This window comes from Lipophrys pholis (genome assembly GCF_963383615.2).
Source record: "Lipophrys pholis genome assembly, chromosome: 2".
Classification (NCBI taxonomy): domain Eukaryota; kingdom Metazoa; phylum Chordata; class Actinopteri; order Blenniiformes; family Blenniidae; genus Lipophrys; species Lipophrys pholis.
In genome coordinates this window covers 35971816-35998332 of record NC_137636.1, presented here as the reverse complement: position 1 = coordinate 35998332, position 26517 = coordinate 35971816, and the positions used below count along the sequence as shown (strand labels likewise).

At 41.1% G+C, this 26517-nt stretch overlaps 1 protein-coding gene across 1 annotated transcript in view; it reads left to right on the top strand.

Annotated features, from left to right (window-relative positions):
- LOC308125541 (protein kinase C-binding protein NELL1-like) overlaps positions 1–26517 on the top strand; it is a 430629-nt gene that overhangs the window by 105796 nt on the left and 298316 nt on the right. Inside the window, exon 5 of the mRNA XM_080489392.1 lies at positions 25153–25249. Coding sequence (XP_080345518.1) covers positions 25153–25249 — 97 coding nt within the window. The remainder of the gene's footprint in view (positions 1–25152; positions 25250–26517) is intronic.

Sequence of the window (26517 nt, the reverse complement as noted above, 5' to 3'; positions counted from 1 at the left end):
GTCACTGACATCCATGATAGAAACTTTTTTGTTTTCTTTGGGAAATGTGTAGCTCACCTGTTCCGGAATATGAAAAATGAACTTTGCTTCAGTTGCATTGTGGGAACATTTTAATGAAATGCTCAGACATTCATAAATAATGATATATATTTAATGCCCTCTGCTCAGGCGTACGGAATGAGAAGACGGCTGCAGCCAGTGTGTTCCCTCATACAGAATCGGTGACTTTTTAGTCCTCCACCTCTTCCACCTCATTTTCAAATGCAAGTCACTGGCATATACTGTGTTATTTTTGGTCATTTCTCTCCTACGCATGTGATGGTTGCCTGCATTAGTGTCACAGCAGACGTTTGACAAGGTCACATTCTCTACGCTTGATTGAACACTCATTGACATACATGGAAATTTCAAAGTTGGAGTGTTATTGGAGGAGATTTTAAGATATTTTCAAATATTCTAAAGCCAGTGAAAAGTAAACATCGTGACGGTATGTAACTGGCTAATCATATCTGATGGAATACTTAAAACTGACGCAGAGCTTTTAGGATTTACAGCTTTAAAATCTCCCATTAGACTGGTTTCCGGAGGATTTTCTTATAAAAGCGTATATAGGCCTGTTACCAGATTCAATAAACGGATGTGTGCATTTCAAGAAAGAACAACCAACAACCTAAATTTAACTTACTAAACATATATTATTTTAAAAACGGAAATGATGTCACTTGCATTCATTTGCAATGTGCTCAGTGCATGAGATCAAACACAGCCTCGTCTTTAATTATTTAATTTCTAGTTAAATGCCAGACTGGTATATATTCCGAGAATATACTGTACACATGCTTTGCCAAGGGAAGGTAGAGGAAAAAAAAGAAATAAAAAAGAAACATTGAAAAGGGTCATCATTTTCACCTTTTTTTCAAATCCTACACAAGCAGCACCTATCCCAGTGTGTATTGCAAATATTTACTCTCATTAACTCGCCATTGTTTGTTTGTTTGAATGACTTGTTTTGCCTGGTAAACTGCAGTGTGTAATAGTAGACTGAAAATTCTACTAATGGAATTAGTGGCAGGGACCCAGTTGGCTCTTTGTTTTCGACCTGAATAGCTAATTGAAGTGGTGACATTGGCTGTGTGTGTCAGTCGCTGTCCCCTACTTGCAGAAGGTCATTCCCTGTGCAGGCTGACTTGTGTTTCCCACGGGGGTCGCTTCTCCTCTCAGCTCCGGCTGCTGGCTCTGTCGCCTCTCTGGTACTCCTGCTTATTTGACAACCGGGTGTAGAAAGGGTTCAGATTGAACAACGACATAGCAAACATTTAGCCAAAGTCATTGGCCCCGTTTTCACTGCATCATTTTTTCAAGTGAAACCGGAAACCTTTTGTTCCTTTGGTTCCGTTGGTTTACATTTCGAAGCTCAGAGCCGCTAAAAACGCAACTTTTTGAAAAAGCCCCCCCAAGGTGAAAACGATCCGAATGAGGGCCTGTTCAGACAAGAACGCCGTTCCATGTAACTGCATTGTTTTTGGCCGATCATCCACGCAGCATGGCGTTTTAGGAGCTCGAAAATGTGTCTTTTTGAAAACGGATTCCGGAGTGGGGAAATTTTAAAACGCTGCCTTGGCTTTGAGGTGTGGATGGGCCATTTGCAATCAGTATTTTCCGATGACGTCCAACCCCAATAACACACGCTACTCATGCTCGTCAGTTTAATAAGGCCATATGTTGGATTTCATGAATATGAGGATGAACAGGAGTATTCTCCATGTCTTCTTGTACATTTAGTGTTCTCCTGTCTTCTTTTGTGGTTTTTGCATGCAGCGTGTCTTCTCCGTTTCTGGTGTGTTTTCTGTGGCGTTTAAAGCGCCACCTAAAGGCCTGGTGCATGTTCTATATGGCCTCGTTCATAATGCTCATAGTGATGTCTGTACTATGTAACATACATGGCGGAGTCCGAACTGGACAGACTCCCAGTTCCCCATTCTAGTTTTGAAGTCATTATTTGTAGTTTTATAGTTGAGATTCACCCCGAATAGCATCCTCATCTGCCCGTACGAATGTCAGATAATCTTGATTGTTTTAATAGCACATTCTTCTCTGCACACGTTTGTCTTGTTTCATTACAAACAAACAACAATGCCCCCTGTGGCCTGGCGTACTAACAACATCATTTTCAGAGTCTCTGAATATCAGAAGTCAAGTGTGAGTCTATACCACAAAATTCTAAATAATCACACTCGTTGATTTGCAAATAATCTCAATATACTGAATTACTATGTAAATAGTTTTAAGTATTGTGTGGGTCAGTTCTGAGCTCTGACTTGATTAGAAGTTGTCAGCTTTACAGTGATCAGTGTTGCGAAGTACAAACAAGAAAAACCTTTGGGGTTTTTTTTTTTGCTTGCTTGTCTGAGGCAACATCTCATTTGTTTGGAAGGCGTTATTTTCTGGCTACAATATTTTATGTCTTTGTTTTCTTTCTACTGGTGTTTTTATTTTTTTGTTAGAGAGAACGTAGGTGTCACAGCAACAGACTATGTGCAGTTATCATTGAGAAGTTTACTCACTCACAATTGGAACTTATTTAAAAAAACAAATAAATAAATTAAGGTCAAGTCAGAGGCTCGGCTATGGTTTTTGTTCGTCCTACTTGACTATATTCTGGTGGTTTGATCCCTCAAAGGATCCTTGATTTCCTTGTTATTCAAGGTCAAGGATGTGAAGAGCTATTATCTGCCGAGACGTGTCTGGATGACTGTATTGATGGTTATGAAAAGCCTTCGTTGAAACTGCAGTGATGGAACTGAAGGATGACGTTAAACGAGTTTCCTGAGAGATTACCATTCAACTATTTTTTGGAAAGCTCGCTTTAGTTGTATTCTGCATTCCTGCGGAGCCACTGAGCAGACATGTAAAACATGACAACGCACACATTGATGTGACTGATGCAGAGGGATGCAGTGATGGAGAGATTACCAAAGGCATGGCCGAGTTGCTTTTGTGGAAATAAAACAAACTGCAATTATATTCCGTAATTTAATTGGGTGGCAACTTTGCTGATTTTCAGTTTGTTTTTTTCATTAAATATTGATGAATTTGTAGGAAATCAAAAACAGATCCCAGAGTACAAAAAGTAATGAAAGATGTTTGGAATATGTATTTGGCCATTTTTACATGGGTGAAACATACAAGCTGAGCTCTGCTGCCCAACAAATGCATGTTCCTTGATTTACAGTAAAGAAGTGCTTTGACAGCTAAATGTACATTAGTTCAGTTAAGTTCTGAAACAAACTTTATTTACCCCTTAACATTTTCTTGCAGTTTCCAGATTATCCACGCAAACATATCTTCCTCCCTACAGTTAATAAAGTATTTTCTATTGAATTCTTATCAAAAGAAAAATTTTCAATCACTGAAATTTAAATTTAGAAGTGTTAAAATACAGCAAGTGTGTTGTTTTTTTCAGTTTGAATTATTTCTTTGTTTCAATACTGGGAAAAAGCAGTCTCTCAGGCCCCATTTACACGCCAACGTTTCATATTTAAATGCATCGTTTTTGTGCTTTCATTTCAAAAAAAATTCGCGTTTGAACAACAATGATTTGAAAACGATGTCTATTTACACAGAAACATCTGAAACAATGAAAATGACGAAGCTATCCTGCCCTGCCACATGTGGGTGCTGCTGTTTGTTTTTGTTTTGAAACAAACAACACACACACTTGTGAACAGAGAACAATATGCTATTAACATTAACAATTCAGAGTACACGCAAATTCGTACGTATCCCTCATTTGCATCGAGACAGAGTCGGAGCCGTTTTCAAAAAGCTCCGACACCCAAAACGCTTTAAAGAGTTTTCACTTGAAAACATTGTCATGAAAATGGAGGCTGAGTTACTTTATCTAGTTCAGTCATTCTCAAAGTGTGGTACACGGGCCAGTAGTGGTACTCGGGGCTCCCTCTAGTGGTACGCCAAAGAATCACTGAAATAAATATAAATTTCCACCGGAAAGAACCAGGTGCTAGTTCGGAGCCAGGGCCAGACTTAGCACCAGTTCTTTGTCTTTCCACTGCCAAAGCCCCGGCCAAACAGGGGCTAAACTGGTGCTACGCTGGCCCCACTTCGTTGCTGGGCCAGAGAGGAGCCAGACTGGGACCCGACGCGTCATCAGCTGGGGGCGGAGTTATCTCTGGAGTTATCACTGCCTAAAAGGCGGAAGCGGGGCTGTACCGGCTTTCTGTAAACTACAGCGAACACGGAGCCCCAGAGTGGTTATAGAGAAAAAAAAATAATAAAATACGCGTGGGAACGATATAATAAGTCGCTTCCTGAAGTTAATAATATGAGGGAACGGGATTTATTTAATTCGTGTTCGCGGAGCCGCGGCTCTCGAGAGCGCAGCCGTGCTCCTCCTGTCAGTCAGCTACGTTAGATATAATTTAGAAGCAGTTTGCCATTGTCATTTATTTTTCACACTTTTCATGGTAACATTATTATAACTAACGTCACGTCCAGGTCTTGTTTCACGTTCTGACCGCAGGCTGAGGAGCTGCAGCCGCTGAGCAATGCAGTGTGAGGCTGCATTGTGCTCCGCTCAGCACCGAGACGTTCTGATATTATTTTATAACCACATAACTTCTTTATAATGAATACTTTTGGTTCATCAGCAACTATAAAACAAACTACACACTACTGTAAATGAAAGCTTGGATTTTATAGGCATGAAATGAGCCTTTTAACGGCGCTTCACGTGAAAGAGAGCTTTAATCAGTGTGTTTACGTAGGTTGCCATTGGAAACAGCTTTTAGAGCTTCGTTCTATCATTCTACACCTCCATTCTTCTCCATGTTGAAGCATTTCATTCAGACACGTCCAGAAATAAAGTGAAAGGAACAGAAATTCACAGATGTTGAAAAATAAGCCCCAAACTCAAACACGCGTTATTTTTTTCCCCCTCTATGTCCACTCCGGGGCTCCGGACTAAAGCAAGACCGACGTGAAAAAACACCAATAGAGACAAAAAGAGACGTAATGTTTTCTGGCTCTTTGGTGCATCTGAGGTTCAGGACAAACTAGATGGAGCGACAGGGACTAAACCGATGAATACAGTCCGTCTCCTGGTTCCTGGATGAGCGCTGTCAGAGCCAAATTGTTGAAATCAGTGACGTTTCACGTTTTGGAGTGACGTAATGACGTAGCTCTCACTTGGCTCCGCTAACGGTGGAAAAAGAACCGGTTCTTTGGTGGTGCTCATTTAAGAACTGGCTCTGGCACCGGCCCTGAACTAGAACTTGGTTCTTTTTGGTGGAAAAGCCCTACACACACACACACACACACACACACACACACACACACACACACACACACACAGTTTGTGCGTTTCAGAAAGCAGCCATACAGCAGTGTGTGAAGTTCAGGCAGCCTGTTTTGATAATTTTTTTTTTAAATCAAGTACAATACATTCTTTACTTAACATTTAAATACAGTACAGTTTTATTTAATCTTTAAGAACAGTTTTTTGTTTGTTTTTCATTTATTTAAGTACAATGTTTATTTAACTTTTCTGTGCAATATATTTTAATTGAATCATTAAGTACAGTCTTTTATTTTCCTATATTTAAGACAATATTAAATATACTTCTTTAGGAGTAAAACCTCTGCCTTGTTTCTGATGAATGCTTAGGCTTACTAGGCTACTGTATAGTGTTGGTCATTATGGTGGTACTTGGAGAGCCGAGTATTTTCTGGGTGGTACTTGGTGTAAAAAGTTTGAGAACCACTGATCTAGTTGAATTGTAACACATAAGTGAACAGGTTATTGCAGAAGCTATGCAGAGTGCCATGTTTTCCACTAACTGTTTGCTTTTAGACTCATTAGCACATATTTAATTATGTCTCCATGTTTGAGGCTACCTTGTGTATAATAACTGGTGGAGGCTGATGGGTTCTCTAGAATGACAGCAGAATCACGAACAGCATGAAAACAGTCGTAACGAGGCACTTTGGTGGCCTGAATCAAGCCGGTGCTTGGCTATCAGTGCGCTCGGATGTACATTATTCATCTTGTTTGACTTATAAATCATCTAGAGTCATTAATGTTTAAGATGTAGTTATGGCCTAAACGGGCTCCTTTGGTGGCTGAAAGAGTGGCTGGTATTTGTTTCATTAGAAATGAACGCCCATTGGTCACCGCTCATTGGCCACACTGAACACATTTCACAAATCACACGGCACCAGTGTTTCAGCTCTAGTGTGACGGCTACTTTTAGAAATCTGCTTTAAATGTTTAATCCCTCCCCGCTGCCTGTGACATCCCGAGCCTTCTTTCTCTTTCAGTAGTTGTAGTTGTGTTGAATCAAGTCCTAATTAAGTCTTCAAACCAGCTGACCGTCAGTGTTCATGACTGCAGCAGCATAACGCCTGATAACGTGTTGTGAATGGTTGAAAACGACATTTGAGGTCAGCTGAAGCTGGAACGGCTGGACTAATGAGCTTGTTTACTGATGGGTTTTTTCATAACTTGTAAACTTTAGAAGCTATTTATCATTCAAAATGCAAAATATTCTACAGTTAAAGCTTTATTTTTCTTTCCTTTTTAAATTTTGAGAAAACATTTTGACAAGAAATCAATGAATTCTAACAGTCATTCATTTCAAACATGTATTTCCAAAACTGGATTGATTAGAAGTGTAAAAATAGGCTTGTGGTTTAAGCTCACGTGGGGCTCATTGTTAGACACGTTGAGTCTCCTTGAATTAAACTGTCAGAAGGAGAATTAGGAAGATTTTTATTGCCAGTTGTGTTCAGCATACAAGGAATTTGTTTTGGGTTTTCTCTGCAGGATTATCTAATCACCAGGATGGATGAGAACATTTACATTGACAGATAACATGTCCTTTTTCTTCTTGCCAAAGATAATCAGCGTTTTCAAATAGTGATTATAAAATGTCCATTTTCAGTGGAATATTTTGGGGATTTTTGTGCACAAATATTCAGTTTTCTTGAATTTTCTCATTATATCGAACAGGCTTCAGTGAAGAAATTAGATATACCTACTGATCGGAAATTTCTGATCCAACTGCAAAGGGTTAGGGTTACATCACGTATCAATAAAGAGATGCTGAAAGACTTGTGAGGGAAATAAACAATAAGTACACAGTAGTTTTTAGTGGCACTGGTCTGTTTATTCTACATTTTTTCCATTGTTTTGGGGATTTATTTGAACCAGGAACTAATTTAAAGAAATCATTAAACATAAAATAAATACAAGGTTTCCAGAATGGCAAATCTACTGTGTGTATATATATATATATATATATATATATATATATATATACGTATATATATGATTTTAAAGTTTCATCATTCCCTCCAAAATTCAGATTTTCCTCTTACAAATTTCCAAAATAGTTTTACTAGTATTAATAAATAACGTGACGTTCAAAGGGTGGAACTAACTATAGGGGACAGCATTAAACGCAACATAATACACGCTACAGTCGTATTTTTTAATTATTTATTTTCTATTAATTCATGTATTTATTTCTACAAGCTTTGCCGCTGCAGCCTTTCAGGTAAGGGAGGGGCGGAGCTCCACCAGGTGAGTGGAGCAGCTCACTGAGCGACTCTACGTACCGACAACTCAGAGGAGGTGAACGACTCCTTCCAGTTTCAAGCTGAGTCGGGCATCCTGCTGAACTACACCTACGAGCTGACTCGAGCGAGCGCACTGAATGACTGATATGAGCTTAAGGAGCTGGTAGCAGCTATTAGCACTAGCGGCACAGCCACTAGTGCTAGGAGCTGCTTTCAGCAGCTGTTAGCAGTAGCAGCACGGCAGCTTTTACCACAGGGTGACTAAAGTAGTAATGTGATATATTTATCAGGTGCAGTTGGAGTAGCAGCAGCACAACAGTGACATTTGCCTTTTCCTCTCTGCAGCTGGACGGCTGGAGCAAGAATGACTCAGTGAACCAGTTAATGAACGTGATGACTCGGGAGACACCGTTCGGTAAAGTGACTCGTGGGTTTTGAGCGATTCGTTCAAACTCGCACATCACTATAACGTAGTAGCACTGCGCTATCCAAATTTTCATGACAACATGTCACTGTTCGTATGTATTTTATGCTCAAAACACCGCAAAGCAACATAGCAACGCGCAACGTTTGCAAAGCCGTTGTACAGCGAGGCAGCCGCTCTGCTGCCGCTCTGCAGCCAGACGTCACCGCTTTAAAACGGCAGTGTGGCAGTTGTGCACACCACAGAGACGCAGAGTCAGGCGTTTCCAAACCCACTACTTTTATCTAAATAACTGAAAAACCACAAACACAAAACTCTCACATACAGAATCTGCAATGTGTCTCTTCCGCCTGTCGGCGGCTCCTCCTTTATGGGCAGAGAGGTGAGGCAGCACACCTGATTCCTATCAGGGGCTTAATCACCTCTGCCACAGCCAGCTTGACGAGGACAACGGCGCTGACGGCGGCATCAAAACAATGAACAGCTCGCTCCTCCACACTGTAACAGGCGATTCAGACCTCTGTGAAGCTGCGTCCTACTCCACGCAATACTCAGTAAAAGTAGTCCCAATCATTTGTGCTGCGTTAGTGCTGGAAACGCTGCTGTTTGTGCTGCTTTGCTAAATAATTTCCCCAGGAATCAATACAGTGATCCTGAGGTTTTAAAGATATAACACATTTAATATGAGATGAAGACGTCACGCAGACTCCCACATTGTCTTAATTGAACAAAAACAGGAACATGAAGCTGATCCAGGTCTGTGGTGGCTTCTGTCTGAAGGTAATGTCAATAAACTGTATTATTAATATTCAACACTGTGTTGTATATGATGGCGCTGAGGACTGGATCTCTTGTGGTCTCTCCCATTTTTTTTTATAATTCTGATGGTCGTGTGTGTCAATTACAGGTTTGTTGATGCGTGTTAATGTATTTAAGAGGTTATTTTGTGCATGTTAATGTGGATTTGATTCCAAGTTGAGTTGCACTTTTTTTCTTTTTTTCAGTGACGTTCATATGACTTCCAGACAAGACATCCATGCAATGTCCACGAAATTCATACACAAAACTTTAATTGTGGCTCTTTGCTGGAGAGACAACAACCAACCCCAAGCAAATAGTGATTAAACAAACACATCAGATAAAACACATCAAGTCGGTGTATTTTGCAGTCTGTCATGCAGGGAAACTGATCTGTACGCCTAGAGAAAGAAGCGCTCACAATTAACCCTTCATTCTCACTTTCACGACTTATCTAGTATTTTCCAAAAATAAACAGTGAATGTCTGTCTTTTGAGATCTTGAGACAATAGAAAACATTTTCTGATACATCATTGGAAGCTTTCACTTTGAAACTGCTCTGCTTCTGAAAGTTGGATTTTAGCAAAAAAAAAAAAGAATAACAATCATGCCACAATTAAACTTGTGTCCAACAGCACTGTTTCTGTAAGTAGTGAAAGTCTTGATTTATGATACGTCAAATGTCACTAGTCGACATTGTCACATTATACATGTTTGATTAACATTGTGTGCAGCCCTGACAAGAATGAAAGTCAAGCCAAGGAGAATCCTCTCCCTCATCGAAACCACCCCCACCTTGCTTTTCACATTGCTTTCCCCCCCATATTATACACTATGATGTTTACATTTATGTTGCTCTACCTCAAGGCAGAGTTGTGAACTCGCTCTCCTGCGATTCTTACAGCAATCCAAAATATATTTCGTCTCATTTTCAGTCCTTCTAATGCTTGTATGTCATAAAAGAAAACCAATATTAGCTCCACTTAATGACGACAGTAGGCCTGTTCCACATCCATTCATCTCTGTGATGCAGTGTAGGGTCGGGTGTAGGTGTGTGGAAATATTGCCTGTTTCATTCAGCTAATGAAGGAAGAAAGACACTGGGTGCTCTCCACCTTAAAGATCTCATAACGATACGACTCGCACTGCTTTTGTGTCCAGCAGCCAGAAAATGACATTCTGCTGTGCTCATTAACGAAGCCAGTGAGCTGTAAGGTATATTCTTTTTTTTTTTTTTTTTTCTGCACCTGCTAAGCTGCAGCCTGGCCAAAACTATCATTAGGATAAGAAAAAGTGCCGTTAGAAAGGAATGGGACATTAGATTAATGATGGCGCTGCAAAGGAGCCAAACTTAATCTCGTAATGCGCTAGTTTCTGTACATTGCTCATTTGTGTGTCCTCCCTGTGTAGTTTCTTTTTTTCTCCCGCTATCATGTGATGTTCCTGAATGTCTGACTATACCGTGACATACAGGTTCTACCCCGAGCTAAACCTCTCGTGGACAGCCTGTAATGTTCCCCCGTATGAGGGATCCAGGTATAATATTTTAATATCCTGCGAACGGCAGTGCCAGTGTAACTCAGTGGAGCAGCAAACCTTTCATTACCTCATTACCTCATCGTTGATGCCCCGGCCAAGAGCAGGGTGCTGCTCGCAGCATAACAATGACTTGAAGTTGGCGTAATAACGCGACACGATGCCGTTGGTCACCTTGACACGCTCCACCTCGTCCTCGGCGAGGGTTCGGACTCGCGATGCAATTTGTATCTCTGACATCAGAGGCGTGTTGTTTGAGCGGACGAGCATATTGGCACAGTTTTCCCTGGACACACAATGAAGGTGCAGAGGAAATTATACGTGGCCTTTTGGGCCGCTAATCAGCGGGGCGACTCCAGCAGAACAGCCCACATTCAGATCAATGGGTGGCTGTGTTTTCAGTGCAGCTGCTCGTAGAGGCGTCTAAGTAATTACCCCTCCTGTGCTGGGCAAGCCTAATGAAGGAATATTCTAAATGTCAATGTAGTGGAGGCGGCCGTAGAGGCTTTTTTCCTGTCATTTGATTTTCTATAATGTGCTCCTCAGGTGAGTCGGGCTGCACAGACTTACCTTTCGCCTGTCTGACTGTCTGAATCGTCAATTACTGCTGCAAACTTGCCACTCAACAACTGTTGAGACCCTTCGTGTCCCCTCAGGGCGCCCTCTTCACATCAAATAGATTTTAAGGCATTCAATTCTAATGTGCTAATCCCAATGTGAGTCTGCCACTAAGATTGTTTGTTTGTCCTTATTCCACGACATCAATAATATTTAACTTCATTTTCTTTCTTTTTCAAAAAAAATACATTTGCTTTTGGGTGCATGTTTCAGGGTTAGTGTGTGTTAAGTGATTTAGTGATTTAAGGGGAGAGAGGGGCAGTGCTTCCCTCTCACAGTACAAACACCCCTGTTTGATTCCAAGATGAGCGCCTTTTTCAGGTTACTCCCAAAATGAAAGAAACTGTGGGTCAGATAAGGTTGATTCATCACAGTAAATTGTGTGTGTGTGTGTGTGTGTGTGTGTGTGTGTGTGTGTGTGTGTGTGTGTGTGTGTGTGTGTGTGTGTGCGTGCGTGCGTGCGTGCGTGCGTGCGTGCGTGCGTGCGTGCGTGCGTGCGTGTGCGTGTGCGTGTGCGTGTTTTCTGAGATAGACTGAGTGTATTTAGGCTCTTCTACCTTTTTATACATTGTCAGCCTGGATGGTCTTCCACTCTTTATGTTGTTACTAAAAATTAAACACAATCACTGAACACATTGAAATGGTTCTTTTCAATGACTTTTGCTAGAAAAGCCATTTTGTGTTTCCTCACTGGTGAGAGTGTTTCTTTTCCCATTTCACTATGGCTGCTCTTCTGATTTTAGTTTTGATTATAATAATACTGATTATAATGTGGGACTGGATGTTTGCCGGTTGAAACTCCACTGGTGACAAGGTTGCCACTGTAGGGCTCCGAGCCTGACCTTTGACCCCACCAGACCCTGTGGCAGCTCACGATAGATTACCCACAGATGTCAAATGCAGATAAGTAATTTCCCCAACGGGATCAATGAAGTATTCTTTCTTTCTTCCTTCTTCGTAGCACTTTATATAGTATTATGTAAAAGTAATTCTATAAAAAAAAAGCCTACACCACAACATATTTACAAATGGTGTGGATAAGATTTTGATAAGTTGATGGTTAAACCACAGCAAAAAGAAAAATCTCAGGGTATTAACCTGTAGTCTGTCATGGGATCACTGAGGCTTCTGGGCACCGATTCATATTGTTTCTATACATGCTTTAAGTAGACACACACGCTCAGGAACACCCTGTTGACTATAATTGAATAAGAAAGCTTTGACTTTGACTCCATGGAAATCATTTCAATAAGCTGTATGACGTAGGCCATGATGCACGAGGCAAAGATCGGAGTCAATAGTCTCCGAGCCTCGAACATCTCACTGTGCAGGTGTTTGACTTTGTTTTCTGGAGCAGATTTAAGTCGGTTAGTTCTCCCAGTAGTTTTCATGTCTGAGCTTCGACATCATGGTGGCAGGTGTGATGGACTGTGTCATTACTGGAGCCTTCCTTCGCCGTGCTCAGCGGGGGCCCACCCCTCCTCCTGCAGGTGGGCGGTCCAGCTCAGGCCCCTGGTGGCAGGGGAGGAGGAGGAGGAGGAGGAGGAGGAAGAGCCCTCTTTACCAAGGAGACCCAGGGGACGTTCACATACATTCATAACTTACCGTCCTCCTTTTTTTTTTCTTTTTTTTTTATAAGAATATATCTGTGCTACAGTAGGCCTGTCTTATCAGGAGAGGACAGCAGCTTCCATCAACAGATAAGGTCGTCACGGAGGTGAAGTAATTACAGATATCTGACAGTGTGAGGAAGCAGGTGTACCACTTTCTTTGGGAATTGGGTGACAAAGCCGGTTCAGACTTTTATCTTCATCTACATACTGTAGGTAAAGCCCTTCCTCTTCACCGCATCAACCTGGGGATGAAGGAATTTGGGTCGTTTCATCCATTAAACATGATACATCTGCCACCCTATTAGGATCTGCTCCAGTTTGCGATGGTTTTCTATCTTCTCTCATCCACGATGCTCCACTTTTCGCTTTCTCCCGCTTTTCGTTCTGTCGCGGCAAACGCTGCGCGGAAACACGTGATGTATAAAAGAAGGAAGAAAATACCGCCTTGGCCGCATTCCTCACATCGGGGATTTCTTGGTCTTTCGTTTCTACAGAAAGATGACTTAGACTGGATTTACCAGCGAATGGTTGCATTGACTCAAATGGCAATGCCTGCCACCTCAGAACATAATGCCAGATTCCTTCAACCACAGTGGGTGGCAGAGCGCCAGTCTGAGAGGAGCTGGAACAGTTTGATTCAGTCGCAGCTCTTAAGAAGCTTGAGATACTGACAGATGCCCTTTGAGAGGAAGATGCAGCCGAGTCGCGGTGACAGCTGCCTGAATTTACAGTAACGCTTTCACTCCAGTCAAGAAAAGGCTGGAGTGAGACGACAGCAGCGCAGGCTCTTTCCACTACACCACATTCTTTATTTACATTTCTAAAAACATATACACATTTTGAAATGATTTCTAACCAATCCTTTCTTTGTATTTAGACAAGAGGAAATGAGTGTTTTGAATATTTTTGCTGCCTCCACCTGCACTTATTCGTTTTTCTTAGGTTCTTAGTTCTCAGCGCCCTCAGACACGGCTTATATAGCTTGTGCAAGAATTTGGTTAGAAATTTAAAAATGGACAGTGCTTCGACTTAATACCTTTTTAACTCCTTTAACACCATATTTGAATACTTTTCTACATCATGTGTTGTGCACAGTAAAGTAATGTAAACATGTGCATACAAAAAGGCTTATTTACCTTTTTTTTTCTGTTGTGTTGTAGAACACCAGCACTTACTGATGGACTACAGGCGGACAGTGTTGTGCCTGAACGAGTTCAGTGAACGCTCGTTCATGAACTCGTTCATATTTTAGGCGAACGTGAACTGAACGTATCGTATTTCTGCCTGATGAACGTCACTGTGAGCAGCGCTCTCACAGGTCAACCTTGTTTAAGAGGATGCCAGATTTCTGAGCCTTCCAGTCGAAAACCCGGCTCAAGCTCACCGTAAACGAGTCTTATCGTGTAGGGGGAAAACAGCCAATCTGGCAACAGCAGCCAACACAGAGTCGATTCATCACGTACCTCCGAAATGTTTTTTTTCTTTTTTTCCTTTTTAAATTTAGTGGGTGCCGCTTATATTCCGGTGCACTCAATAGTCCGGAAATCACAGTACTTAAAATAATTTTAAGAAAAAGTCAGTGATGATCCAGGAGGGAAAAATCTTCCTATTTTGTAACTATACAACTTCAACATCAAACCTGAGAGAGCACATTGAACCCAGCTGGACTTTCAAGGTATGTGAAGGTAACTAAAAAAAATCCTTGAGAGTTTTACTATTTTAAGTTGTAATTTGTTTGTATAACCTGCCTGGTATATTTCCCTTTGCACCTTAAGGACTACTGTTTGTTTTGTTTTTGTTTTAATAATTCCTCATTGAAGCAAACCATTCAAGCAGCAAGTTTTCCCTCATGTTTTTGAGAATACACTGTCGGAGTGGGGAGCTGCAGCTGCTACTAGTGTGGACTGAGTGGGTGGCAACAATGGGGAAATACCAGTATTCTGAGGGTAATGGCTCGAAGCAACATATTAAAGAAAAATAAGTATGAACTAGTTCATTTTTGGAACTGTGAATTTAGAACTATGAACTGAACTAGTTCATTTTAAAATTTGTGAACTGAACTTTGAACTACTTCGTGTAGAAACTGAACTTTCCCAACACTGCAAGTGGAAATGGAATTTATATCCTTTAACAAGATTTTGAAGTCATTTTTACCCAATCGAAACATTATGAATGAACGAATGAATGAATGAATGAATGAATGAATGAATGAATGAATGATTCAACACATGAAAAATACAATCACCAACAAGTACTGTTCACATTAACTGACCGAGGAAAAGAAGAGGCTAAAGCCACTGGCTTATTTATAACTATTATATAAATTTTATAATTAACCTAGAGTTTGTAAAACTTACAAACAAAATCCCAAAACAACAACAAAACAGGGAAAGAAACTGAAGAAACATCTACGGAACAGAACATAACATAAGAATAACATATTTAATGATATTCCTTTTGTCTGATCAGTCTGAAATGTAACCCTTAATTATTTTCTATTCCACACTATAAAAAAAAAAAAAGTCTTGAAATTTTATGTAATAACATCCTTATTTATTTCTTATTCCCATGTATTTAAAAGGTTTGGATGACTTTAGTTATTGTGACGTAAACAGGATATTGTGCAAATGGGATCGAAACATGTAGTGGGAGAAATTGAGGTATGCAAGCCGCTGTACGTCTACAAATTTTACTGACATAGAAATTGCTACTGGTAACAACACAAATACAATTCAAATTTCGGACAAGCCCAATGTATCCAAGCAAGACCAGAACATCCCTCCTCCATCTAACATACTGGAAGGTAAAAGAAGAAAGCATCATGCATGCATTCCATTATTCTACCTCAATTCTTCTTCATGTTCCTGGTCTGATGCATACATGAGAGCAACATCTGTATCATAATATCCATTGCATGGAAGCGTCACAAAGGCTTGTGCATCCGAATAACAGTTACTGAAACAGACACTCTAGTGTTGGCTTCAGCAGATTAGATGTGAATAAAACCTTTTTCTTCTTGGTTTTCAAAGTCTACACAGGAATGCATGATAAACAGAGGTTCTGAAGGCAGTGAAAATAAAGCATTCACACTGAAGAAGTTGACAAGACTGTTGGACTTCAGTTCTTGCTTGTATTTTCTGTTCATAAACCTGCTATTTCAGCATTTCTTTTCCCCAAGGGAATGAAGAAACGGGCTGACATTTTGGTTTATAGGACTGACAACCCATCCAAGGGGCACAATGTTGCATTTAAAGATAATATAAGTGATTGCACCTATTTATGCAAAATCAGCCCCGCAGACATGCTTTAACTGCATTTGTAAATTAAATCAAGGTTGTAGTTATTTTTACCATGAATGATGGATATGTTGATAAAATCACTGTCTGTTTCTATGAGCTTATATTTCAATCCTTTTCACTGACATCCCCCTGCAATGCCACACTTGCACAAATCGTTCTCCAGCATATTTAACACATTTTCTTTTTTTCTTTCTTCTCACCAATCCATCTTGCTCTCATTGTGCAATGGAAGAGAAAAAAAAAAAGTTCTCTGCACTTGTGGATAGATGGAAATTTTCTGTTTGTAGATTAAACACCAACGGTGTTAACGTATTCCACTGAGCGCCGATGTCCACTTTAATACAGATTATGTTCCGCTACAGTTGCTTTAACTTATATGAAGAGAGGCTCAGTTAGTACAGCAACAAAACATACATTGCATTAGCATAAAAAAGTGCTGGTCAGCTGCTGTTACTGTACAGCAGAGCAGAAAGTCTCACGCAAATGAGCTGGAATTCATATCCAATCACAGCAAATGGTCTGTAACTGAGAATCATCCCGATTATTATGAGCTCATTAGAATTAATAGGCCATAATTTGCATTCACAAAGGAGAGGCTTTCACATGGTTATTCTTCTGCGTTTTGTTCTTAATGTATTCTATTCCTGTCTAAATTTGTTTTCTCTGTAAGGTGGTGTGCTTTGACTGAGGTGTCTTGAGGAATATGCAGGGTAAAAAAAACCAATACAGTAATACTTTTTTTTAATTAATAGGATAATATCTTGCAACACAGCAAATGTTTATGGTCTCTATGATTTAGAAATAGCAAAGAAAGAAAGAAAGAAAGGAGGAGCTTTTTGAAAATGTGAACTGTGTGGACAGCAGGAACGCTGCTACTTCACATGCACAACACAGCCATAGTAAATATTTCTTCTGCACATGGGCAAGTAGATAGACAATAACAATGGCGGCTTCTAGAACCTCCAATATCTCCTGGGACTTGGTCGTTTTATAGTTGAGAGTCACCCGTAACACCAATCCGGCGGCAAGGGGCGGGATGGCTCGGTTGGCTGAGCAGTTGTCTCCCAATCTGAAGGTTGCAGGTTCAGTTCCCATTGCTCTCTGCCGACATGCCAAAGTTTTCTTGGGCAAGACACTGAACCCCGAACTGCCTGGGTGAATGCAATGTGAGAGTGAGTGGTTGGTGGTGATCAGATTGGCAGCCTCGCTTCTGCCGCAGGGCAGCTGTGGCTGTATACATAGTTTACCACCACTGAGTATGAAGTGAATGAATAATGCAATGCAAAGCATCTTTGAGTGTCAAGAAAAGTACTATATAAAGCCAAAGCATTATTACTATTAATCCAACCAGCACCCTCGAGTGGCCTAACATAAAACTACATTGTTTTCAGTATTTATGCAGTTTTCGTGTGAACGCAAAACTTTGCTGAAATGATAATGCAAAAATTGTGTTTGCATGTAAAAGGGGCCTAACCCTCACATCGCTTTGAATTTTTGATACAACTTAATTCATTTAGAGGCCAATCATAACAAACTACCCTGAACAAAAAAACACAAACGTAACAATCTTGTTTTTGCTCTCATTTATCGTGGGCTAATCTAACACTTTTTCTATGTACTTATATAAAAGACCCATTTCTTATATTTTTCACAAATGTTTCTAAATCTGTGTGAGTGAGTACTTCTCCTTTGCAGAGATAATCCCTCAACAAGTGTGTCTACGTTTACACGTACCCAGGTTTAAAAAAAAATATCATTGACACGGACCAAATATACACCTGGTTCATCGCAACTATGAGCAGCCAAACCTGTAGGGGGCAGTGTAACGTGTACGTACAAACGTGGCCTCAGGCTGGGTCGGGTCACCAGTCCATCACAGGGCAAACACACTTGTGGGCAATTTAGAGTCATCCATTAACCACAAATGCATGCTTTTGAGCTTTGAGAAGAAACCACAGTACATGGAGAACACATACATATTAACTGCTATGCAAACTCTTCACAAAGTTCCCAGACGTAAGCCCATAATGCTAACCACAATTATTGTAGTGTGGTTGTAACACAGTGGTGTGGTGGTTGAATTCACATCACATTTTTTATATATTAATGCCTGCACATGTTTTTGTTTTTGTTTTATTCAAGGACGCATGTGTTTGTCTGTCTCTGTTTCTTCTTTGATGGACAGGTTCCTGTCCAGAATGTACCCTGTATTTTTGCTCACTGTCAGCTGGGATCTTCTCCAGCCCCGTAAACACAAGAGAAAAATGATGGATGAATGGTAGTTTGATCCTAGGCTTTGCCTTTTCGAGTGTACTCGAGCAAGTCATTGAACTCACAGTTTCTGTCAACGGTGGTCCAGCCTCTTGCATGACAGCTTTCAAAGGTGGTGCATGGCTGTGGGGCCAAGTAACTGACAATGTAAAACACTTTTTTTTTTTTTTTTTAACTGAAAGTGGTGAAATTGTTCAATGATGAGATATTTCAAGGCCTTTGCAGGATATGCAAGTGACAAAACAGAAATGTCATTAAACCATAACAAACGTTTTATTTTTTATTTTTTTGCACAAACTCAAGTGACAAGTCCAAAATAAATGGAGCAAATGCATTACAGTTTTGGAAGAAAATGACAGCAGTCTTTTGAGTTTCAGTTCTGAAACGCTTTGAGTTTCATGAGTAGATTTTACACTGGATCCAGATGTTAAAGCGTCCTGAATCCCAGCTTGCGTCTCATACACACCAGAGTAGAGAATACTTTTCTTTTTTTTTTTTTTTTTTCTTTTTTTAACTGGAATCCTAAACTACCACAGTTTAGTGGGAAACCAGTCGCATTCCACCTGCCTGGAGTAACTTGGCAAAATTCAAGCTTGCGCTTTTGGCAGCAGATGAACGAGGGGCTTTGACAATTTTGTCCTTGTTGTCAGGCAAAGGATGACTCACAATTTCTAACTTGCTCTCTTTGGTGCGAGACACAAAGGACTAAATGTCTTGAGGTCAACTCGTGGAAAATTTAAAGTGTTGAAAGTGGTCTGGAATTTAGTATGACAGACATTTGGCAGAGCAAATAAAGAAGGCTGTGATTGGGATTGTTCTTGAAGTCTGCCACAGACCTGAATGAATGGCGTCTTAATGTTAGAAAATGAAAGCAGTGAGTTTTCTTGAAATTATCTGACATATAATCGATTAAGTTAGACAGGCATGGCTTTTGATGATGTCTGTGGCTTTATTTACTGTTTATTTTGTCCTTTGATTTGCACTTATCAGTGGCTTGAATACAAAAGTTGGGAAGCAGCCAGACAGCATAGCTCAAGTCCTGCCTGGCCGTGATTAAATGTAGTTTATCCAATTCAGTCGGTAAATCGGTGAAAACGAGGCGGCCTGGCAGTTCATTGAAATGGACTGTCAACAAAATATGTGCGATGTATTAAGATGGGGATTTATACAGTCCTACGGTGCCTCTGCAGTCTTAGCTGGCCATAAGGCAGCACTTTTAACGTGTCGAGGTTTTCTCTTTGCTCCACGCTCTCCATTCACATGAATGATGACCGTCGGCTCCGTGCAAACCCGACTTCTCGGTGTCGAAATGCCGTCCTCTCGCTTACACACTCACATTCACACTGATGATGATGATGATGATGATGCTGATGATGATGGTTAGGAGAAGTGTGAAAGTGGAGCAGTGCAGCCTCATAATACTGGTTATGGATGACATGACGGGTCTGGCCCATTGCTCTCTAAAGTGTTATGTACTCCCTGCTGTCCAACTCCTGCAGGCTTTAATTGGTCAGTATTTCCTCTCCAATATGCATGTCAGTCTTAGCCTTCTTTAATACTAACGCTAATTCTGTTGGAATCTTCTTCTACAGACAAGGCCATTTATTTCCAGCTTAGTTTTCATTGTCAATTTCAGCTTGATCCACCAGTATTTAGTTTAGGACGACAGGATTGTCTAACCTTTGTCTTGCTTACATTGTGTTATTGTGCACTATCAAAGAAGGTGAGTCATCACAGTGCTGGATGCTATCCCTGCAAAACAAATAGAAAATGCATAGCCTAGGGTGAAATGTTACTAGTAAACCATCTGGGTTAAACATAATCCAGTGCCGATTATGATAAAAGGTTTGTTTTTAGGTGCTACTGGGGTGTGGAGGTGAAAAGATACTAAATAAAAGAGCAATGTATAAATCGGAAAAGTAAGAAATATAGAAGAAAAACACAAATTTGATTGATTGAACAATAAATACAAAACTGTTATTCAGGTACATCAACTGCAGAGACCTACAATAACTTGGACTTTCAAATATGAGAGCTTATAAATAGTACAAGTTAAAATATGTCAGTTACTGTACATAGATGTGCTGTTTATGTCATGTTGCAAGGCTAAGTGAACCCATTCATCCATCCATCCATCCATCCATCCATCCATCCATCCATCCATCCATCCATCCATCCATCCATCCATTTTCTCCTACTTATCCGTTTCCGGGTCGCGGGGGTGGCAGTCTGCACCGATTAAGAACCTTTCCTGCAGGTGGTGAGCCCACGGGAAGGTGGCGTGGGACATGAACCCACTACCTTGCGATTGCGAGTCTCATGCTATACCTACTGAATACTGTGCCGAGGTTGTGGTAAACTAGAGGGACGTTAAAGAGATCAGGTGGAGAAGGTGAGTGGGGTGCGTTGTTACCAAATTGTGCGCAGCGCCGAGGCAGGTGGTGTGACATGACGGGTTTCAGGACGTGATGCGATTATTGGACCAGTCAATGTGAGGGTTGTGCTGGATTAGCCAGTAGTACCCAAGAACTACTACTGCTACTAGGTGAATTGATCACCATAAAACTTATTACTTCATTGTGGTTGCCAGACGAACTGACCGAGAGAGGATTTGTGGAGTGAGTAACACGAAACAAGGGTTGACTGTTAAGGGCCGTGGCAGTAACTGGACTGTCTAAGACATGGAGTGGAATGGAGGATTGAGTGGCAAAGTCATGATCAGTGAAGCTATCCTCAGGAACAGAGTCGACAAGAGTGTGAGTCTTAATAGTAGAATGAGGGAGGTTGATAGTGATGAGGAGAGAAAAATGCTTAGCCTCAGAACTATTGGGATTCTGTATGTTGCTCACCAGTAATCCCACTTCTACTGATGAGCCTGGGTGTTTGGGTTAACCGGGCATGAGGCGACGCGATGACCAGGGTTCTCGCAGTAAAAGCAGCCTCTCTCCCGCAGACAGCTCTCCCTCTCTGCTGCGAGGCGGGTGCAGCCGTGCTGCATTGGCTCCTCCGCGGCGGTAGAGGGCGGTGTGAGTCTGGAGGACGTGAAGAGCTGCGCCGGGGGTGAGGCCTGGCGAGGAGGCCCCGTAAACCTGGGAGGCTGCTGGAGAGTCTGTTGGGCATGAAGCTGGTTATCCAATCTTACAGCTAACTTTACCACATCAGGAAGTTCTTCGGGCAAGTCGCGCGACACCAACTCCCTCTTGACATCATCACGGAGACCAGACAAAAATACTCCCTTTAAAACCACCTCCCCCCATCCGGCATCGGCGGCGAATATCCAGAACTCAATGGCGTAGTCGGCCATCGAACGGGGTCCCTGGTGGATAGACAGCAGTCCTTGGGTTGCGTTGGTGGAGTGAGATGGATGGTCAAAAACTGCTTTGAACTTGGCGAGAAACTGAGCATGGGACAAAGAGCCAAGTGGCGTGCGAGAGTAGCATGCCTGATCCCAATGCAGAGCTCGTCCTCGAAGTAGGCTTATTACATACCGAATCTTATGGCAGTCTGTGTGGTAGGCTAGTGGCTGCAGAGCGAAGACCATGCTACACTGCAGTAGGAATCCTTGACAAGTGCTCATGCATTGTAATGAGCACTTGTCGTGAGCCCCAAGCGTGATGGGCATGGTGATGGCAGGCTGGAGAGGTGAAGAACCCGCCGACGCTGGGACAGCCGAGGAACTCTCGGACCGCTTGGTCAAGATGGGGACTTGTTCACGAAGTTGGCGACTCTCCTCCAGCAGCGTGATAAGAGCTTGGCTGTGCTGATCCAGGAGGGCGCCCTGGGCTGCCATGATCCTACGTTGAGGGGAGTCTCCGTCTGCCGCTCCCGCGGGGCTCGGGTTGTGCCCAGATCGTTCTGTTTAAGTCAATATGGCGGCGCGGCCAGAGCTCTCCTTGGGCTCTAGCAGTGTGTACGTGTGATTGAGTGAGCGCAAGTGTTATGAACAAGACAGGTGTATAATCGGCAGTGCTTATTTAACATCCGTGGCAGAAAATGGAGCTGCGAAGCACTGCAGCCAGACGTGCTCCGCAGGCTAGGTGAGCTTAGCCTGCTACCTGGCCCGGTGAGGAGGCATCGGGGGCGGTGTGAGAAAAAAGAAAAATGCTGACAGGTTTATTATAAAGTGATCGTCTGTGTTTTTCTGTAAACCTGTCATGTTAACTAGTTGTAACAGACATCACACTCTTAGGCTGCGTTTACACTACAACGCTTTGACTGAAATTGCATAATTCTCAATATAACCACAAAAACACACAAGGAACATGTGTTATGACATTGACTTTAAGAACTTTGACCCCGAAATTAGGTTTTTCTTCCTAAAACTAATGGTACTCAATGCTGAGCATGCTCAGAATGGATCTAGTGAATTGTAGCTTGGTCCGGATTAGAAACCCAAAGTGTTTCACAACTTACTCGTGTTACAACTGTCTACAGTCCTCCGTGAGTGAGAAATGTTTTAAAGCGAATTCACAAACCGGCCTTTTCAATAGCCACTTGGTACAAATGACACAGTAAGATAGGTTCGACATTAATCTGGCTTTTGGAAGGTTATGTTCACTTTAATTTTGGCAAATCGTCACTGAATTGTTTCTAATGTTTTCTCCCTCTTGTAATGGAGTTGGAATTTCTTTATAAGTATAATTTAATAAGTTTAGCTTTATATGAGTGTATTATACTCAGAAATGCAGTTAAAACAATAACGCTCCGACAATGATGTCAGACAAACAGATTATATTGTGAAGACAGCATTAATATCAAACAATTGTATGATATCACAATGTATTCTACATGTTTGTCATTTTTATTATATGAAACTATATTTTATCACATTTCTTCTGTTCTCTGGTGCTCAGGGTTGGAAATTTGTTTTTATTTTTTCACTGAATTCTGTTCCTTTCCCATAAAATAGCACTGTTAATCACACAGTACAGTATGTTGACTGCTGTATGTACCGTATAATTAGCAGTTTAGAGCTCGCTTGTGTGTCAGACCATGAAAATGCATCCGTGAGCCCATAACTATTTTAATGGGCATTGCTGCATTTTGATTTCGTTCATTTCTGTGCGGCACGCAGTTGTCGCCGCTGCTCAGTTGTTGACAAGAGAGAGATGTAGACATGGGAGGCCGGGGTGGGAGACGAAATAAGGTATATTCTTGTGACCTCCACAATCTCTACCACGGCAACAGCTTGCTCAGCAGGTAGGATATCAGACAGCTACAGCATTATCAGGCACAGCAACACTTATCGAGATGGATGGGCACCTTTTCTGGGTGCATGAGGGCATGCAGCCATTTGATACCAAACACTGTCTATCATAAAATCGTAGCTGCTGGAATAAATAGGTAAAGGCTGATTTGCTAAAACATTACAGTGAAGTCAAACTCTGGCAGGTATCTTACCAACACATAAAAAACAGAGTTTTTGAAAAGTGAATCAAAGGCACTTTCTAAATCTCAAGTGGAGATATGGAATCAAAGATTTCTGATTTGAAATCATTTTTCGGACACACAGTTCCTTATTTGCTTTAACTGAAACCACACAAACAAGTCAACTGTTGATTCATTCTGTATTAAGTAATGTTTGTTTACCACTAGAATCACACTTCAGATCAATTTATCCTTGAGCTTACATTTAACGTAGTACCCTTAATGAGGATCACACACATCCTAATGAAGTCCAGTTTCTTTCAACCAGGGTCACATAAGATAAGATATCCCTTTATTTATCTCTCATGTGGAGAAATTTGCAGTGGTACAACAGGATAGTAAAGAGAAAGAAGCACACATAGCAGAAACTAAAAAAGCAGATAAAATACAATATAATAAAAAAATATGCACACAGTGCCTATAAGTGTGGACATGTACAGAGTATAGGGGTGGATGTATTGCACAAAAAAAGCAGATAAAAGTACAATATAATAAAAATGCTAATTATAATCATGTTAATCATATTCTAGAAATTGCTGCAGCCTAAAATCTTTTTATAACTTCTGTGTAAATTCCCTGCTCTTTGTTCAGGAAGTGCAGCTTTTCGACTTGCCGGTGGTTTTCTCCAGGTCCACGTTGAAAATGGCAAAGCTGCACGGATCAGCAGTACTCTTGATCTTTTGACATTACCAGGAGTCATTTCCCTCAATGTTAATAACAGAAATACTGCTTAATGTAGCTTCAAGTGTAAGCCAAAGAAAAAAAAAAAGAAAGAAAAGGTGACCATGATTTATGTGCATGGGATCAGCTCGGCCGTATATCAAGGCCAATCACCTGCCCAGCTGCTCACTTTTCTGCCTCACAAATCTCACTTTATGTCCTCTGCACAGTTTTGACAACAACTTTTCCCATTAATAAAAAAAAGTGTAATTTCCATTGCCTTATCTGCTCTGCGCTGATGAGACCTCAACATATTAACTGTCACCGGCGGAACAAGCTGTTTTGTAAAAGTGGTATTGTTAATTCTTGGTGTGCAAACGACTGCATGTATTTACCATTGCAGTGAAGGTAAGCGAAAAAACAAGCAGAAAATCAGCTTGCTACTCAGATTGGGTCTGGCTCATATTGTAAGAGGTAGGTGGAGGAATCCTGACAGATTGTTTTCTGACACCGTCACAGAGGCCCATTGAAGCTCACCGGCATTCCTGAGCCCATCACAGTGAAGGAGAAAAACAGCACTGAATGATGCTGAGGATGTTTGCCTTGATAATGCCAAAGCTTGTTTGTGTCTGTGTCAGGAGTCGGGCGGTTAATCCAGCCTCCATGCTGGTCCAGATATCAATACCCTGTTTGAGAGCCGTGAGGCGAGACTGGCTGTCATGCTTGAGGGGAGCAGCCTCTGCTTTTTTATGAAGGAAGTGACGGGGAGAGCGGCATGAGGGAGACACGCACCAAGTCTGTTGGACTCACTTTGGTTTTCAGCTGTCCTGGGGGGGGGGGGGAAGGGAAACCTCTTTGTATTTATGTGGTAATCGTGACCAAATGTTTTCCTCTGGTTTGTTTCGGGCAGGATTTATGAGCGAGTGATAGACCCCCCTCAGATGGCGCTCACCCCGGGCAGTGGAGTGTGGCTGGGCCAGCACAGCCACAAGCACGGGCTGTTCAAGGTAAGACAACACCATGGTATTTCTGTCTTATGAGGGGGAATCCAAATTAACTGAATAATGTGATTGTTGTGACACTATCCTCAATGTAATTTGTTGTTGTTGTTTTGTTTGTTTTCTTAAAGAACATTGCAACGACTAGATCTGAACTCAGCCTTGAGTTGCTCAATCCACCAGTAACCTCAACCTGATCCTACAGCATGTCTTCATACTTTAGACTTCATCACTTTTCCTGCAAAGGAGCTCTGTTCATGTTAAATTCAGCCATGTCTATGACTTGAGGAAACATTACTCTACCTTAAATCATTATTATATTATTGTCATTATTATTGTAGTGATTTTAACAGCTGGATCACATGGGAATATCAGGCTCTGTATTTTGAAATTTTTTTTAGTTTGCATTGACTTGCATTCCGTTCTCCATACTCACTCTGAAGTAAGCTGTGACTACTACTTTGACAACTTTAATAATTACCTTAACCTAACCCTCATTTTATTTTTAAAACCAAAAACATTAAGGTGTGTAGCACCGCATTATGTAATAATGGTGCAATATGTAAAACATGTTCAAGTCATTGTGTAATAACGCCACATTTTGGAATAATCTGCCGCATTTTGTAATACAATTCTTGAACTCATTTTCTAATAAACTTTGACACATTTTGCAATAATTTGACACATATTGCAACAGTAATTACAGAATGTGGGTTAAATGATTTAATGCACTCACTGGCACGTTAAAATTTGGTTTCATTTCTTCAAGAAAAAAGAAAAGGCTGGTGGAAATACTGATTGGCTTGTAACTTTAAAAATGTACCTGCCACAATGGCAGCTTATCTAAAAAGTTAAACCTGATTTAGGTCCTTCATTCGACCATCGCTGTGTTGGCAGGATGTGAGCAGAAGCAAAAAGTGACATATAATTCTAGTCCAACTGAATCTTAATTTTTTGTCATTATTAAACATAGCACCATGTATAAAGGACACAATTTACTACATAATGCACCAAATTATTAAATTTTCTTAAAAAAGAAGTGGAACACCCATATTTTGTAATAACTGTTGTAATATGTAACAACTTATTAGAAAATGCGTTAAAGAACTTTATTACAAAATGCAGCTTTGTTTTGTTGATATTGCATTCACTTCTATTTATTTCCTACAGAACTAATTATAACTACCACTTGGTCAACCCTTACCCATCATGTTAACCTAAACTTGCCATAGCTTTATATGTCTCAGAGATGATTTCTCTTTTTCTTGGACACACCA